This window comes from Botryllus schlosseri, chromosome 12 (assembly GCF_051294905.1).
Source record: "Botryllus schlosseri isolate E-star chromosome 12, Bs_hap1, whole genome shotgun sequence".
NCBI classification, from domain to species: domain Eukaryota; kingdom Metazoa; phylum Chordata; class Ascidiacea; order Stolidobranchia; family Styelidae; genus Botryllus; species Botryllus schlosseri.
The window spans coordinates 855,551-874,659 of record NC_137247.1 but is presented as its reverse complement, the minus strand read 5'-3'; the positions used below and the strand labels follow the sequence as shown (position 1 = coordinate 874,659).

At 39.4% G+C, this 19,109-nt stretch overlaps 1 protein-coding gene across 1 annotated transcript; it reads left to right on the top strand.

Moving 5' to 3' along the window:
* The first annotated feature begins 4,530 nt into the window (after positions 1–4,530).
* Positions 4,531–18,881, top strand: LOC145452962 (uncharacterized). Its single transcript, XM_080331092.1, has 8 exons — positions 4,531–9,163; positions 9,694–9,824; positions 10,431–10,570; positions 12,957–13,075; positions 13,475–13,590; positions 14,708–14,814; positions 14,875–15,044; positions 15,212–18,881. The coding sequence occupies exons 1-8, from the start codon at positions 8,663–8,665 to the stop codon at positions 16,094–16,096; spliced, it is 2,169 nt and encodes a 722-aa protein (XP_080187218.1). The 5' UTR covers positions 4,531–8,662; the 3' UTR covers positions 16,097–18,881.
* Positions 18,882–19,109: the final 228 nt, after the last annotated feature.

Sequence of the window (19,109 nt, the reverse complement as noted above, 5' to 3'; positions counted from 1 at the left end):
CAACTTTTTCGTATGACTTGACTTGACTCGAGTCACTTTGCAAAAATGACTTGACTTGACTTGACTCGGCGCTTCAAAAATGCGAATTGACTCGTGACTCAGAGCAAAATTTACGAGTCAATTTCGAGTCATCAAGTAAACGGTATCGATTGAATCACAGAATTTTGTGAATGTTGTGTTGAGTATTGTGCGCGATACGCCTGCTGTGTCACTTGCGAGAGTAACGAGTCATTCACTGATTGTACGTTTCACTGATCCTCTATTGTTACACCACAAATAAATTGACCACAAACGTAATGATCACAGCTTACGTTGTTAGTAGGAGTAGCAATAGATTAACCTCATAACAACGTGTCTCTATTTCTTAAAGGGCCCAGTGCCTACATTCCGTGGTGATCCCCTTTACCAACCTTCTTGTATGATTTAAATCGAGCGAATATAGCTTGTGCGTTTGTTTCCTCACAGATGGGTAGTGTATTGTACTATATCAATTTGGTAAACTTCTCGAGGCTTCGAGCCTATTGGCTGCTAATAACAGACTGTTGCATGTTGCTATACAGTAACTCATGTATTTTATATGCAGCTCTACACGTGCGTGAGCGATACGACGCCTTCTTGCAGGCATATTTAGGTTTATACTAGTTATTTGATTCAAAATAAATGGCCAATTATTCTATCTTTCACACAGCTAGCAAAATGTAATGACTTTGAATCGTCACTGATACTTCGAAAACTCAATTTGACTTGAATTATGACTTGACTCGTGACTCGACTTGACTTGACTTGACTTGACTCGAGTCACCTCCAAAAAACGAGTGACTTGACTTGACTCGAGTCAGCTTCGAAAATCGATTGACTTGACTTGACTCGAGTCAAAATGTGCAATGACTCGAGATGACTCGGGACTCGAAGGTAGTGACTTTATCCCAACACTGCTCGGAGGACATTTTCAATTTGCTAAAAAAGGAGGACGAATCCGTTAGCGTAGTGGTATAATCTACAGCCGCAACACCAATGGGTTGCGGGTTCGAGTCCGACCGAGGTCGACTCCAGACTTCCTACCTACGTGTTGGAGATTTATCTAGGTTCCTGCTCGCCATTTCATCCGTGTAAGAGGTGTTTTATAAAAGCCTAGAAGTGGGCCGTGCTTACAAGTCGGCAGCTACGGAATATAAATGAAGAAAAATTGGCCTGTTTTTAATGACCATAGTAGTCGTCAAACACTATGAATATACCACAAACAAACAACTAAAATACGTACTTTGAACTTCCTACTTCTACTTGCAATTGAGTAGATCTTTACGACGCATACCTCTGCTCTAGCACCGACGACGACCATTACAACAGTGTTTTTCCAAATGTCCTATATTTTTTCATTGCATCGCAATCTTATGGGGACTTTTGAAAGATAAAATTCGTAATGATAAACTCAACTCCACGTATATATAGTCATTTTGCTGATTGCCAGCTAGACCAGACTTGTACAAACCATTATTCTAGTTAGTTGACGTCAACTACTGTTTTGACTAGTTATAGTTCTTGTTGCAGATTTTGAAAAGTGAGTAGTTCTAGTTCTAGTTGCTAGTTTTGAAAAGTGAGTAGTTCTAGTTCTATAGCTGCTAGTCTTGAAAAGTGAGCAGTTCTAGTTCTAGTTGCTAGTTTTGAAAAGTGAGTAGTTCTAGTTCTATGATTGCTAGTTTTGAAAAGTAAGCAGTTCTTGTTCAAGTTCTAGTTCTAGTTCTAGTTCTAGTTCTAGTTTTATTAGCGAGTTTTGAAAAGTGAGTAGTTCTTGCTCTAGTTATAATTCTAGTTGTGAGTTTTGAAAAGTTAATAGTTCTAGTTCTGGTTGCGAGTTTTGAAGAGTAAGTATAGTTATAACTTTGGTTGAATTTGCGCATTTTGAAAATCCAGTAGTTCGCACAAGTCTATGCGAGAAACCTCAATATCAAAATCCATCTTCCGAACGTTATTGTCGACTTCCGACGGATAAAAATTCTTGGCCGCTAATCACCGAGTGCAGGCAGTCACGTTACAGCGCGCGGTTATTTTCTCTCATGATATCTAGATCACGATTCTCGGATTTGACGACCGCGCTCGTAATGACGCCTGGAACGCCGTATGACTCGACGCTGAGATTTGAATCGCCGTGAATAAACAGGTCATACGCAGTTTTGAAGTATATACCAGTTGCTGACGATTGCCCCTGACGAGTGTGAACCGATAATGTTCAGGCTCATTTCAATGTAAATATAATATTCAATTGTATATTGAAGTCCTACTATATAAATATACATAATTCTGGTTGTCTAATTAGATTAATTAGAGGAATATATCGGCAATCTAATTTTAATCAAATTTGTGAAATATTTCTATATGCTCTCATTTGAATTCTCATTCAATTTCTAACTTTCCTGAAAATGCTACAGAAGAACTTTATGGCGCGAAACTAGCCTATCTCGGTGTACAGACATTTCCATTCTCGTGCTTATGAGATTAATTAACTCTGATTTAATATGAACTAAACTTGATTTTTGTTCTATTTTTTCAAACTTGGAATTGAATTCAATTTTAAGTTTTTATGAAATCAGTCATTGTGACTCTAATCTATTTTGAAAAAATGTGTGGCTATAACTCTGTATACTGCGAAACGAGACAAGCTCGATGTACATACATTTGCCGTTTTCGTGCTTATGAGAATCAACTCTGAATATAAAGTTGATTTTTGTCACATTTCTTTATAATAGGTAATTCAATTTAACTTTCTAGTTTTTGCAAATCCAGTCATTATGTTTGTTTGTGTTATTCATGGTGTTTGTCGACTACTGTGGTCATTTACAGCAGGGCAATTTTATTCATTTAAATTCCGTTACTGACTTCCAGGCTTTTATAGGACAAGGATGAGCTGGCGCGGAGGAGCCTAGATAAAGCTTCAACTCTAACACTTAAGTGTGAATTCAGGAGTTGACCTCGATCGGAATCGAACCTGCAACCCATTCGTGTTGTAGCTGTAGATTATACCACTACGCTATCTCGCCACATTCTAATTCCAATCTAATTTGCAAAAAATTCGTGGCTATAATTATAATTATAATCAAATTTGGACAAGCTGGAAATTTCCTAGTTGTTCAAATCTGCTCTGTAGGCTACCTACCGATATTTTCCGAAACCGACCCGAACTCATTGCCTACTAATATGAAAATATGCTTTCCAAACGATATTGCCACAGCCCAAAGAAACAAAATTTGATAATTAACGAATGAGGTTTCGAAATTAAGTCGCTATTCACGAGCGCCAGGTCGAACGCAAGCTGTAGCGGATTTTTCACGATTAACTTCCCTCGTTTCAAAACGTGAAGATAAGTGGGACTCGAAGCGACTTGGAGTATTCTATATAGTCCTTTATTCGGACACTCACGTTGGCTTAGAACAATGTTTTAAACCGGGGTTGGTTAGCTAGTGTCAATGACTCAGTAGAGGTCAACAACGCACAAACACACAGGACTCATATGACGGAAAACGTCACACTGATTTGAACGCTGTCGTAGATGCACAATTCATTTTGTGAGGATGTGTCCTCCTTTTTCAAGAAAGCTAAAATGACCTCCGATGACGCACAAATGTCCTCTTTTTATAGCTTTGATAGTTAGGCGACTCTACGAAGACAACTGAACTTAGGCGGAATTCTAGGAAATTTGCAAATTTAGCATGGCATTTACACAGGAAACACCTATCGCCAGTAGGTTTGTCTAAAAAAAGGTCAACTCCCACCGATCATACGTTGGAGCGGATCTTTCGAGAGTCAAGTCGAAAAAATGACCGTTTTTTAATGAACCCAATAACATTAGCAGTAAAAATTTCCAAATTACCCGTCTTATCGTCCGCTACTATAACTTTTGAAACTTGTAAAAAGTGTCCTCTTTTTGTAGTCTCAAAATATGCTAGCCCTAAATTTGTGAACCGGTGTTCTACTGTAATGCGTGAAATGTGGTATACTTTTGTTTTGTGACCTGGCGAAGAATTCTTCCCTGCGGCTTGCAGATTTCCGTAAGTAATTCGCTATAGGTTTAGTCATCAACCGCTGGCAAGGAACATGAAAAATTTTTGGCATATTTGCTATTGCTGGTATACGATTGTTGGTGTAGGCCTAAAATGTTCTTTCCAATTCTCTACTAGTTGCTGAGGATTACCCCTGACGAGTGTCAACCACAAATGTCCGTATTTATTTCAATATGAATATATTATTCAATTGTATTCTGCTATTCTACTTTTTGACTTGAATATGGCCATGCATTCTGTGAAATTTCGATTTGAATGTCACAGCTTGATTTACATTCAGAACACAAATTAAGCCAGTCGCGCATTGGAGATAGATTTCCATGCAGTCGCGCTTTTGCGTTCAAGTATTTTTCGCTAGGCGTTCGGTCGCCAGAACGTGCCCGCGGGCTCAGTCTCATGCGCGATTACTCTGTACTGATCTAGGATTTCTTAAAACGAATACGCTGACTTGATTTCGTTTCATTCCAATAGGACGATGATAACAAGGAGTTCGGTTAGAGTAAATAAGTGTTTCAAGCTAAGAAAGTTATCAGTCAGCTAATACAGACTCGTAGATTTACTAAAAACATTACCTATGATTAAGAACTAATCCGTTCGAATGCTATCCTATGTTACGATGCTGCGATAACTCAAATATCGTGAAGGGAAATGAGTGAAAGATGAATCTTGCAGGCATAGCTTCTCAATTTCAAACACTGTCAGTCAATCGGTTTAATACTTCAAAGAACATCAAGATTGGGATACAATGAAAAGATACACGACGACGTCCAAACGACTACAATTATAATCTTTCAATAACACACCTACCTTTGGCATAGAACATGTAATGAAGCAGCGTGTATAAAAATGTACACTGAATGAAAAGTTTCTAGGATAGCATAAACAGTACAAGCCATTAAAACTGTGGCGATAAAGCAGTCATTGTAATAATATTGTGTCAGTAAACCACAGAAAAGTGTCAAAGTTTCATCGAATTTGCCGGCATCGCGGTAGCCATGAAATTTATTGAAGAAAAAGTCAAATAAAGTCTCTCTGTATATTTACCCTTCAAACGTAAGTATTGATTCCTTAAGTTGGCGCTAGGTAGTGGTTTTTCGACTCGCTTCCGTGCGGATTTCTGGAGGAAACGAGAGACAATTAAGCTCTTCCTTGTCCAAAATCTAAGATTACTTCGCAAAAAGAAGAGACGATGTTCATATTTAACTTCACCAGTATAAAAATCTGTAGATTTGCCCGGATTAAGTACGCTCCGCGACTGGAAGTCTGCGATTGGACAATATTTCGGACGAAGCACAATAATTAAACACGTGATAGCTCTCTTTCTCTGTAAACAACACGATTTTGAAATAGATTCGGTGATTTACGAAACCGAAATTGTCTCGCACGTCGTCTGAGAGAATGACGACGAGTTGAAGTTTTAATTTGATCGCACGCTTGGCGCTTCGGATTCGCCTACAGGCTGTGGCGGAAAGAACTAAGCAGAAAAGATTCAGTCGCGTATAGTTCAAATATGCATCTAATAATTAAAACCCAAATCAAAAATTTCAGTGCAGCCGAAGCACGCAGTGACCTTTGGTGCGTTTTGCATGACTGCTGATGACTGTATCAATATTTTGATGTCATCCGTAAAGTTGTGTCGTATTTTTGCATTTTAACGCGCGATTTGCATATAATCTATCTCGAATAAGGCAGGCGATTAGTGACAGACACATGCTGTCATGAGTTGCGGAAACAGACTATACCGATATCAGCGTACGAACGTTGCCTGCAGGGATTTTCGTATATGGTTTCGAAACAAGACAGATTTTCGCTGCATAGAACATTTTGTCAAGTATACAGGTGGATATAAACCGTTATGTCGTGGGGTTGATCGTTTTCTAGGTAGTCGGGATTCGGTTTAGGCGTTACGCGATTTCGGTGATCTACTGACGTGAATTTTAGCGTTAGCACGGCAATTATAGCCTCGCTGTTGCTAGCAAACAGTGTTGAATAGCTTGAGGCTACGTTATAACGATTTAAGCAGCCGAGCTTCGCTCGTCATACCGCAGCTAGAAGAAAGACTTATGAAGGTTATTTACGCACTGAACTCGGCGGGGTGCGCATTTTGAGCTCCGCGAGCAGATGACGTTATCGTAAGGCGTAAATAGGGATCATTCGCACTCAGAAGGTTTCGTAAACTTAGCTACGTCTCTCTCTATGTGAGTCAGTGCACTTGGAAATCTTTCGTTGCGAAATTCTTCGCGACTAAGATAGCTTTCATGGTCGATGCTGTGGCCTGTAGGTGATATTTTACGACTTGTAATTCCTAGAGACGGACTCGACCGTGCCGCTGAACCTATATGCGTTATATTTCGTGTAACTGTGTACCCTTTAAAGTTCCGCTGGCCGTACGTGACGCAGTGATATGTCAAATCGGTGGTATACAGATTTGTATCTTAGCGATAAATTTTAACAAGACAAGTCTCGGATTGCCGAAATAATAGAAGGTATTCTGTATGGTCTGCTGTCTCTATGACAGTTGGACAGCTAGAAAATTTTCAGCTTTCTCAAGCTATAGTGGGATTAGATTTATAGCTACAAAGCTTTTTCCGAATTAGAACTAGAATTTCTGAATTCGAAAAAGCTTGGAAAATGATGAAATTGAGCGAATTGAAAAGAAATACTTACACAGAAATCATGCTCTGTTCATATCAAATCATAGTTCCATATTATTAGAACGAGAATAACTAAAGTCTGTACAACAAGCTTGGCTCGTTCTGCGCTATACAGTTCTCTTGTAGCATTTCAGGAAAATCAGAAATTCGATTTGAATTAAAATGATAGTATAAAAAACTTTCTTATATTAGATTAGAATTAGATTTCCGGCATTTTCCTCTAATGAGTCTGATTTGATTCGTTAGATAAGGGATTTTTCTTCCAATGTGTGTTTATTTTGGGATTTCTCAGGAAATGAACTCCAACCCATTTTTGCACCTTGTTGGTAACCTTGTCAAACATGTCAGAATTAGTATAGGCTGCAGTATACAATTGAATCATATATTCCTATTGAAATAAACGCGAATATTTATGAAATTATTGAGCAACCGTATCCATTTATGTGAATGATATGCGAAGAACAGACTGAGCCACACAATATTTTGAATCATTTTTGGAATGTATTGAAAAAAAAATTACATCACACTAGCTAACAATTTTGAAAATATCAATTTTCTATGTGGATCACATATTTATTGAGATAGCATACGTGACCAAGTAGGCAAGTACCATGTTGATATTAGATGTGCGAGACCATTTCATTTGTGTTGGTCTCCCAGATTATTCTGTGGGCGTTAGTTTCAGGTTAATAGAGGATATGCGCCATGCACTTCATTTATTTTTGTAGGCATGTCCCATTGTTCTACTGGGAAAGAATCAAATGTCAAAAGGGGAAGAGATATTAGTCATTCTGCCTCTGACAAGGTGGAAGGCTCCCTTTGCGCTGAGATTTCAAATGTCACTGTCTAGACTAGAGGGTTCAAGGTCTATTTGATATTCTTTAGCAGTCGTTACATTTCAGCATCTGAGGTAACTGGTTGTCAACTTTATTTGTTTAGAGCTTCTTGGAAGCACATAACTTCAATATACAGTTGAATATATAGTGATATTGAAATAAACCCAAATATTTTCAGCTGACAATAGTCGGGAGTAATCGTCAGCAACTAGTAGAGAATTGGAAAGAACATTGTGTATCACTTTATATGTATTCAATCATTTCAATGGTAGTTCTCATTATTAATGTACCGTATTATAAATAAAACTTGGAATCAATGATTTTATTAATGAAAACAAGATTTTCAATGCTTGCAAAAGCATGACATTGATTATACATTTTTTAGAACACCGCTGCATTAAAACATACAATGTTTCTTCTTTTTAGTAGAATTTACATACAAGTATCCGATGATTGCTTCCTGTGCAGTCTGCAGAGGATATTTTTGTACCCCCCAGTATCCTTATAAAAGGCAATTCTGTTTATTCAGCAGGAAGGAAGATCGCTTCGAGAATTTTGTTATGTAAATGTGTGATAGGTAATTTGCATTTTATTCGATTAGCGATTCACTGCCAAACCCCGATTCAAGCTGTTAGCGAAGCGGTACGTGGTTGTTAATTCACAAGAGTACCGTGTTTAATTTGTAATTTTCAATGTACCACAGACTGCTGTAAAACTTGCCATGAGTCTATAGTATAGTTTCTAGCAGTGAACGAAGACAGTTTGAATCTTTTCACTGGCAGTTAACAGTTTCTGAATTATGTTATGTGTTCCGGAATTTATGACAACATATGTGTATATATATATGATTAAGTTCTTTTGAATTCTCAACTAGTTGACCTAGTTGACAACCTGGCGAGTGTCAGCCGAAAATATTCGGATATCTTTTAATTGGAATAAATTATTCAATTGTATCTATATAGATATATTCTTGCACCTACATTTAAATATTTTCACCTAAAATCAACAGTTTCTTGATTATTTTTATTACGCATTCCAGAATTTATGACAGTATATGCGTATAGAGATATATATATTACATATATGAGTGTGTTTCTTGGACCTACATTCTAAAATAATGGGGATAGCTGATCCGCCTTGTGACAGAACAGACTCGGAGTACATTCACAAAGACCCCGCTCAGGGGGGTAACGTCGACAGCGGATACCACAGTTTCACGAACTTGCCAAATTTTTACCAGTCCGAAAAGGATATTCCTGATGAAATGATAACTTCCCTGCCCCATGACGCAGCTTTCCCGCACCCCATTCAATTTCGGACACAATTTGAAGCGGGTCAAGTTGATGACCCCTCCGAGGTCAATTCGCGGACTACACTGCATAATCTTGACAGTATGTATGCCGCGCCGAACCCTAATAAAGAGGAACCCGGCAGAGACACAATAGCCAGGCAGCTCGCTGAAAAAGTACAGTTTTGCCTAAAATTGGGTTACGGTGCTGAGCATATAAGACAAACTTTGAAAAAAATCGGACCAAACGCCTCCAAAAATGATTTATTGAAAGCTCTCGGCGATTCGACGGACAATGTGGTTTTGGGTCAGAATCAGGAAGAAACGGATGTGAGTTTAATTTAGTATTTATTATAGTTTTAATGTGGTGACTTGTGATAACCAACTGATATTCACGAGCGGTCAAAATTGACAGCTTTGGTGCTAAGTTGAAGTAAATAAATATTTGGCTAAAAATTATTCTCTACTAGTCGCTGAGAATTACCCCTGACGAGTGTCAGCCAAAAATATTCGGATATATTTCAATATCAATATATTATTCAATTATATATTGAAGTTTTATAGCCTACATTCCTCTTGAACTAGCCGTTGGAGGGATAATTATCTTTTATTACATTAGAAGCTGGACTTTTCTTCACATGGTTCGTATGACGGTGTTGCTTAAAAGCGATGCCAAACTATATTCTCTTTTCATAATCCAAATCGATTGATGTACGGTAAGTAGTTTTGCTCAAGTAACTTCAAGTAAAAGTTGAAGTAACCTAAAAACTTCAGAAAGTAGTAGAAAAAGTAGAAGTATTTTGCTGCTGACCAGTTCTGATGGCGTATAAATCTTTAACCTTTCTTTGTTCCTACCACAGGATGACACAAAGTCCGCAAATTTGGTAGCAAGGGGTCCGTCTACAGTGGAAGACGAATCTAAAGAAAATGGCGTCAACGACTCTGAAAATCTGCGGCCAATTGTGATCGACGGTAGCAATGTAGCTATGAGGTGAGATTTAAGATTGTTTTTTCTACAGAGATAGTCGTGGTTGATTTAATGAGATAGAGGTCAGAGTTTTGAAGGCTGTGTGGCTCTCGGAAATCCAGGGTTGTAGTAATGACTTGAGTCTTGACTTGACTCGACTTGAAACTTTTCATTTTCGTAGATATATAGAAAACGCCATGAAATTGCCCACAAATACAATGCGAAACAAATTTGCCGCAATTTCACTTGTACATGCGAAGTTATTTGAGTTTTCCATTAATAATTCGGGGATCATCCACCGTCCAGAATTTTCAACTGCAATCACTCCACTTCTGTCGGTTGGAAGTGAGCAAAACTTGGTAGGCATCGTTTATTTAGACAACTTATCAATGTCATGTGGTTGACAGTAAAATTTGAAAAATAAATTTAAAATATTTTTATAAGAAATTCAAAACTGTCAAACTCCTGTTCGTTCACATCTACCAGTTGAAATCGAGCCAAATTTGGTGTGCAGTGAATCGCCGGAATCCAGAAAAAAATTATTTTCACTACGACTGGTGAATTGAAAAGGACTTGGTTACCACCAAACCTGAGTCTATGCTGTTTTAAAATGATCTTATTGTGTTACAGCCACGGTAACAAGGAATACTTTTCGTGCAAAGGAATCCAAATCGCAGTACAATACTTTCTGGACCGAGGCCACAGAGATATTACGGTGTTTGTGCCGACATACCGTAAAGAACAGACTCGACCAGACGCACCCATCAAAGGTAACAGCATGTTTGCTCTACGACAATGGACAATAGTAGTCTATTTTGGGGCCATTTCTAAGTCTGTCTATATCGTTACGCTGTGACGTTAGGCCTATTATCTTGGTGAATATGAGCAGTGTCACATTATCACTTTTGCTTGACCATCCCAGCAATCCTGTTTGGTGTATTGTATTCCCGTCGGTTTATGCTGGATATACAAACACAGAAACTTGTCCCCACCATCTCTCTCTGTGATTAATGTAATGCCGAGTGAAATACATATAGCGTACTTACAAAAACCAGACATAGATCTCGTGCGGACTTGGTCTAGGAATTTTTATCAATTTAATTAGACTGATTAAAGCGAAATGCCAGATATCTAATTTGTGGAATGTCTCTTTGCTCTGATCTTCCTGAAATTGCTACAGGAGAACGGTATCGTGCGAAAAAAGCCAAGATCGATGTACAGTGTACAGACATTTGCCATTCCCGTACTTGTGAGAATGAGCTCTGATTTTATACGAAGTGAACTTAATTCGTAATCGAATTCTATTTCCAAGTTTTGCGTATTCAGTAATTCTAGCTCTAATCAAATTAGGGAAAAACTGTGCAGCCTCAATTCTAATTGGAATGTAATTTGGAAAAGCTGGAAATAGTTTTGGTTGTCCGACTATGAATTCTAAAGCCACAGCACATAGAATTGTATTTCAAATTCAATTTCCAAGTTTTTTGAATACGGTGATTCTAATTCCAATCAAAACTGTAGCTATAATTCCGATCGTAATCTAATTCGGAAAAGCTTGAATTTTCTAGTTGTCCAAACCTGAATTCTCAAGTCATAGCACATGTAACTGGCATTGTATTTCTAATTTTGAATTTAATTGAATTTCCAAGTTTTTGCAAATTCAGTGATTTCAATTGTAATGTAATTTGGTAAGGCTGAAAAGCTTCTTGTGGATTTCTGACTTCTCAAGTCATGCACATCATATGACTTAGTATAGTATTTCAAATTTGGAATTGAATTGATTTTCCAATTTTATGCAAATGCAGTAATTCCAATTCCAATGTCATTTGGAAAAACTGTGTTGCCATAATTGTAATTATAATCTAATATGGTAAAGCTGAGCATTTTCTAATTGTATAACTTTGGAGTCTCTGAATTGAATTGAATTTCCAAGTTGTTGCAAATTCTGTAATTCTAATTGTAATCTAATTTTGAAAGCTGAAAATTTTCTAGTTGCACATTGAAATAACAAATAAACGAATAACTAACAGTCATTTCGGGAAACCCGTCCGTTTGTATGTGGTTAGACAACTGAAAATATCATCCACCGGTGAAGTAATGTTCAGTAACCCAATATCGAAAGTCACTCGTCGGCTTCCGTAGAGCAAATCTTAACCCCTTGCTTTGAAATGTCCTAAGAGCCTTTGTCAGTTAGCCTGTAACCCGATACGGGTTTTCAACGGCGTCTCATTTTAAGCTCTGCGGCGACTGGCGGCTTTGTGTAGACAAGCTTATTTGCATACAAGTTACGCTCGCGTGACAACGATAGCCGTTTGGCACAAACCTCGGCCGCTGATAGGTCTCTCTCTAACAGTGAAAGGTTTTAATTGCGAATGGTACTGTTAATCTCGCCGGATAAATTGGGATGTAACGGCCGCTTGCGTTTTATATTAATCAAAGTGTTGTCGTAAATCGTCCTCGAGTGCTGATCGCGCAATTGCATTTCGGGTAACTCTGGTTCATACTCGAGAGAAGGTACCTTGTTTCACTGTTCAACATCAATATTTGAGAAGCTCGTAAATCGCGCGCCCCTGTGCTTCGTAAATTGTTGTATGCAAAGCTGGGAAACAGTTTCCTTTGTGAAGACGCGTCACTGGTGATTAATGATTAGCCAAGGGTCATTGAATGTAGATATTTCATTATATAATACCATACCAAACCAACCCAGTGATTCACAGTTGGGTGACTAGAGAACTTTCAGCTTTTCCAAATTAGGTTAGAATGGCCGAATTCGCAAAACCTTGAATTGAATTGACGTGAATCTCAAATTGGAAAGAAATCAGACAATTATCAAGTATAGTTCATTTTAAATTTGAGTCAATTATCAAGCACGAGAATGGCAAATGTCTGTACAACGAACTTGGCTCGTTTTGCACTACACAGTACTCCCGTAGCATTTTTACAAAAACTAGGGATCGGAATTGAAATTAGAACACAGCAACACTTCACACGTTAGTTTAGAATGAAAAGGAGAACATAGAAACATTTCCTGAATCAGATAAGAACAAGATTACTGGCATTTTGCATTAGAAAACTAGTTTATTTAGTGATCCAAGTCTGTCGTGAATGTCCCTCTTCACCTACTTTGACCGTAAGTCAACAACTTTCTAATATTTTCAGATCAAGAGATCTTGACGAAATTGGAAGCCGACAAAATCCTGGTATGCACACCGTCGCGATATGTGAACGGCCGCAGAATCACGTGCTATGACGACCGATTCATTATCAAGTTGGCTCAGGTGAGTCGCCGTCACAATTGTACATTATACAATCTACAAACTACCATCCTAGTTAGTTAACTAACTACTGTTTTTTGGCTAGTTCTAGTTGCTAGTATTGAAAAGTGAGTAGTTCTAGTTGCACCTTTTTAAAAGCTGTTAGTTCTATTGCTACTTCTAGTTCTAGTTGTGAGTTTTGAAAAGTGTGTGCTTCTGGTTCTAGTTATAGTTGTGATCTTGTGCAAAGTGAATAGTCCTAATTCCAGTTGCGAGGTTTGAAAAGTTACTAGTTGTGATTGTAGTTGCGCATTTTTAAAGGTTTGTAGATTTAGTTCCAGTTTTAGTGTCGCATTTTTTAAGGTCGGCAGTTTTAGTCGTTAGCCGCTATTTCGTGACGTCACACGCACCCTTCTGTTTTAGATGACGCAAGGCGTCATTGTTAGCAACGACAATTTCCGCGACTTGCAAAACGAAAAACAAGAATGGAAAGATCTGATCGAGAAACGGCTGCTCATGTACTCTTTCGTCAACGACAGGTTGGGGCATGTTTATATTGTTTTGTTGGGCGCCGCGCGGCCAGTATGGTAGCAAGAGGTCAAAGACTCTAAGTAGTTGCCTTTGGTGCTTAGAAGGGGAAGTAACTTGTATTTATACTCGAATAGAAATAGAACTATTTCCAGAGTAAGTAAAAAATTGAGTGTTCCAGTGTTGGCTGGAAAACTGATAAATGTGTAGTTTAAATGCATCCTAAATTTCTACTTCATTAGTGATTTCCCAGTGGAAACATAAGTAATAAGCATTCTAGGCCTGGTTTTTTACCGACAAGTCCGAACACTGTGCGGTAGAAGTACAATGTAAATTTCTACTTGAGTATAAGTGGTGATTTGGAGTAAGTATGTATTTTGACTAAAAAACTAAAAACTGTTCAACACTGGAAGTCTGAATCGTAACTACTTGAGTAGTCTGAAAAAGTAGAAGTACTTCGTTACTGACTACATCGCAACATCGGTATAGTAGGAAGGAAATAATGAAGGCATGCGGGGCACAGGACTTCAGAATGAGCGAAACAAAATATTCCCAAATTATTAATTTATTTATCAAAAGTGGTGAAACATCGAATTTGAAAAGTCTAAAATATTTTGTATGTGTGACGTAGTCATAGGCGCCGAACGCTCATTTTCCTTAGGTATGCGAGTTCGATGACGTCACAAAGGAATGACGTCATGATCTGACAAAATTGATAATTTGTGTTAATATAGCATCAATTCATGAGGGTTAAGTGCATGCGTCCCAAGCGATGATTGCCGAGAGCACGGCCATCAATGACATAATTTCGCGATCATCTCGGCGGGAGATCGCGTCGCGTTACATTGAGCACAGACAAATCTCGCTAATTGGCAACGCGCTTGTCGCTAATTGGCCGCGCGCAACGGGTTACCTCGCTCACATAAGCGGCAGCAGGTAATGTCGTAAACGGAAATACATTGCGATTCGTTCTAAATAACACAATCGGGGCTTATGCCGATTCTTGCCAAACCGAATTCTAGGTATGTCCCATACCTAAAGAAATGTCTAGGTATGCCTGGCATACCTTGCATACCCAGGTTCGGCGCCTATGGACGTAGTAATAACGAAAACAAATGCCTGTTTCAGATTCATGGCGCCAGATGACCCGTTAGGCAGAAACGGCCCGAGTCTCGACAATTTCCTGCGAATTCGCAGCGTGTCCGAAGTCAAGAAAAAACCCGAGTGCCCCTACGGTGAGACGAATCAAAGTAGTGTGCTCAAAATAGACTTTTAAACAATTTATTTGTTTTCAGGCAAAAAATGCACGTACGGCAAGAAATGCAAGTATTTTCACCCCGAATTTCCGCTGACCTCGGTCACCGACGACTTGATTATCGCCGATACTCATCGACGAGGACGCGAGGCACAGCAAATTACCAACGACGTCATCAATTCGGCCGCCTCCAACAACGGTGCTCAGAAGGTGAGGGGAATATTTTTTTACAAAAAAATTTGACCAAAAAAGAAATTTGCTTAAATAACTTTTCACAAAAAAAATTTCATCCAATAAACGCTGCTCATGTGCTTGAAAATGAATTTACTCAAAAATTTCACAAAAATATTTCATGCAACTATTTCGTTCGTTCACAGATGGAAAGGCCTGAAGACGAATTCGAGTCTAGCCGAGTCAAAACGCAAAGCAACTCGCCGCACAGGACCGGGTCCAAGCCCCCGCCTAACCACTTCGGAGGTGGTCCCTACGCGGGCTACCCCTCCAAACACACGGACGGCAACAACAACACTCCCCGATCAACAGGTGCTAACGTCCCCATGCCCCGACACATGACCCCGCCACCCTTACACAGCCAGTTTACGGACATGCAGCGTCAAACCGTGTCCTCCCTGGCCCCACAAAGGTCCCACCATTTACCGTCGCCAATGAACGCACACCACAGTTCACCGTCTGCCATACCTTCGTACGATCGCAGTGACCCCCAAAACAGACCCAACATGTTCCCCATGACTTACCCGTCTCACCCATCGAGACAACCGCAGCCTCCTATGGCACCCCCACAGACGCCCCCGACTAACCCACCGTATTACCCTTACCCCCAATTTACGACTGAAATGCTGGCTATGTATCATCAGCAAATGATGAATTCTTTTATTCGAATGAGTTTACACAATCAACCAAACCCCACCATGCCCCCTTATACAAATTACCCATACCCGCAACCCCCAAACCCGCACGTCATGACTACAAATCATATCCCAAACGTGACCATGCCACAATCTCAATTCGGCCCCCATTCGTCACCTCCAGTGTGTCATCACAATTCAATGAGACCCTCGAAGAGCGCACCCCCAGACCAGCAGACGTACGCAGAGTTTAAAAACCCACAAAGTCCCCGTCATAATCTATACAAGAACTTATGTGGGTTGTTCAACCGGGGTAACGTGGAAAGGGTGCTACTCACCCACCCCAAGGAGAACGACCCCAAAAGACTCGCGAAATTTTGCCTCGAACTCGATTGAAAAAGTTGATTTCTTGTGTTTTTGAAAAAAAGGTGCGAAATATCATTATTTTCATTGCCGTTTTACTTTCGCCATATACTCAACGACGCAGAGATGGAATTACTTGAGTAGTGCGTTTAAAAATAAACCTACTTGACTACTCTTAGAAAAGTAAAAGTACTTTGTTACGAAGTTTAGTTTTGTGAACTATAAAAATAGTCGCTTTCGCTTGTGAAAATTAGACAAAATGTCAAAAATAAGAACAGATGTTATAAATGTATGGTTTTATAGTTGCAGTTTGAACATTGACTTTTCCCGAAGACTGGGACAACTAGATGAATCTAGTTTTATAATTAGACTAATTGGAGCTAAATGACGGTAATCTAATTCTAATGTAATTTGTGAAGTGTTTTCATGCTCTCATTTTAAATGTAATCTGATTCCTGGTTTTCCTGAAAACACCTCAGGAGAACTGTATAGCGCGAAACGAGACACGCCTGGTGTTCAGACATTTGTTATTCTCTTGCTTATGGGAATGAGTGATTCGATATGAACTGAACTTTATATTTGTCGGATTACTTCCTAATTCGCAATCAAATTAGCAAGTTTTTCGGCTTCAGTCATTCTAATTCTGACCTTAGTTTGAAAAAAAAACGGTTAGCTATTATTGCAATTCAAACAAAGCCGAAATTTTCTAGTTTTTTAAGTCTGCTTTTCTGGACCTCCGTTCAAGAAGCCCTACTTTGACCATAACTTGAAACCACACGCGCAAATGTAGGGCTGCCGTTTTTAAAGGTGCAAAATCTAGTTTTTCATCCCCATTTCACTCCTGCTACTGTCAAGCCGAGCTAGAAATCGACGCAGAGTTTGAATTAAACTTGAAATTTAGATAACGACGCAATTATCTCTGATCGCGTGCGACAATTCGATCGTTCTTAATTGCGTTTCCGACGCTCTGTGATGACCTCATCCACGCAGTATGAAAATACAGGGTCTAGCTACGAACGCCGGTAACGTTTTTCGGGTTGATCAGTCTGACTAGTTCTTTGCATAGCGGACTCGGAAATGAGCGTGAATAATGCAAATATCCCGACTGGACGCGCCTTGACGTCATAGTGACGCAGCTTGTATGGAAATCGTTTTTTTTCCCGAACGGTCTCGCGATTTGGTTTGATAGCTCGAGAATATCTTTGTGATCAGACTTGGACAGCTAGGTGGGCTAATTAGAGCGAAATGCCGGTGTTCTAATTGTAATCTAATTTGTGACACGTTCCTACGCTCTTTAATTTGATTGTAATGTAATTTCTGGTTTGCCTGAAAATGCTACAGGAGAACTGTATAGTGTGAAACGAGCCAAGCTCGGTGTACAGACATTCGCCATTCTCGAGTTTATGAGAATGAATTCCAATTTGATTTGAATTGAGCTTGATTTTATTTGTATTTCATTCTAATTTAAATCAATTTTCGAGTTTTGGCAAATTCAGTCATTCTAATTGTAATCTAGTTGAAAAAAAAACTAACTATTATTCTAACTGTAATCTAATTTTAAAAAGCTGAATATTTCCTAGTTGTTCAAGTCTGTTTGCGATTTTAGAGCGGCGGTCTTAATTATCGCGGGCCATGTCGAGATTCGTATCGAGAATTTATAAATAGACAGATCGTGCGCGGGCCGCGACATCGTGACGCGAAATCGTGAGACGTTTCGCCCGCCTTTCATCAAGCGTTGGTTAACCCGCGGTTCGCGGCGCACGCGCGAGGATCGTAAAGAGTTAACGAAGTCGATTTTCGTTCAAAATTTGGGGCTTGAATCATACTGAATGATGACTAAGGCCTTCAATGTGACTGACGCTCGTGTACTCGAATCGAATCCTGATCGCACAGCTACTCGATTTTGCCCAGTTTGATACCCGACACTACGTTCTTTGATTGGTGTTACATTCAATGGCATTATTTTCTTTGCGGTATTTCAACTTCCAGGTCCTCCGAAATCTTTTAACATCATAACGAACACTAGACTTCATACTGTAATCGCACAGGAAGGCTCGATTTTGTGTTGTTTTGCCCAAGTGTCTGATATATAGCGCTATGTTCTCTGATTGGTTGACAAACGAAAGCCCCGGATGTGCATGTGCATGTCGTTCGGAAGTTGAATATAGACCCCTCGAGGCGAGTTCGCGCAAATAGTCATAAACTCTGTATTGGAGATATTTCTTCGTTCAAAGCGCTACTGCTTGTTTTATATGTTTGCGGCCGCCATTTTGTTCCGTCTCTGCGTCGTAATCATTGTTCTATTTGTTCTGGTGCCTACGTAAAAGCCCCCCCACGTTCGCCATTCCTTCTCAAATCGTAGCGAATTACATCGCATTCGTAACCAGCATTATATCATCTCTACTGACGTAACACACGAGAAATGTCACTAGAATACGTTGATTCTAACCCGAGTAAGCTTGATTTTTTAAAGCTATAAATTTCGTTCTTTTCTGTGTTTTTCTGCACTTTGTAAATCGACATTCAGCTCGAGCTTACGGCCTGTATTCTATTATTGATTGCTAACCTACGGTAGGTTAGTAATCTATAATTTTACACGCTGTATTTGCAATGTTTTATCTTGTACTGTACAGATATCTTGATGTATTCGCGTTTATATCATGAATTGTTAGTCGCAACGCCTCGTCGCGGGCCTTGTGACGTCACTATACCTTGTTCAGAGTCTTCCCGATCTCTCAGTTACCTACTGTTCGCGCAATTTTTCTGTCTTTTGTTACTGTTTGCCGTTTGGGGTTGAATAAAGATGTGTTGTCGAAAACAGCTGTCATCATCAGGTTGAATTACTGTCATTTTCGAGCGTTGGTTTTGCGAGGAATGTCGTGAAATGTCGGCGTTAGCCCCGAGGCAGGCAGGTTATAAATAATAATGGCGATGTCTGCGTGAGTCGGCAGGCTGGCGCAACACCTGCACTGCATCCTGAAAGACGCCATCTTGCTTTTGCACGCTGATGAACAGGATTTCAAAATGCGCAACTAGAGCTAGAACA

Excerpts from the sequence above, each read along its gene's own strand:
- LOC145452962 (XM_080331092.1), top strand. The coding sequence starts at position 8,663 with ATGGGGATAGCTGATCCGCCTTGTGACAGAACAGACTCGGAGTACATT. Across the intron at positions 9,825-10,430 it reads GGTAGCAATGTAGCTATGAG|CCACGGTAACAAGGAATACT; the intron begins GTGAGATTTAAG and ends ATTGTGTTACAG. Across the intron at positions 10,571-12,956 it reads ACCAGACGCACCCATCAAAG|ATCAAGAGATCTTGACGAAA; the intron begins GTAACAGCATGT and ends TAATATTTTCAG.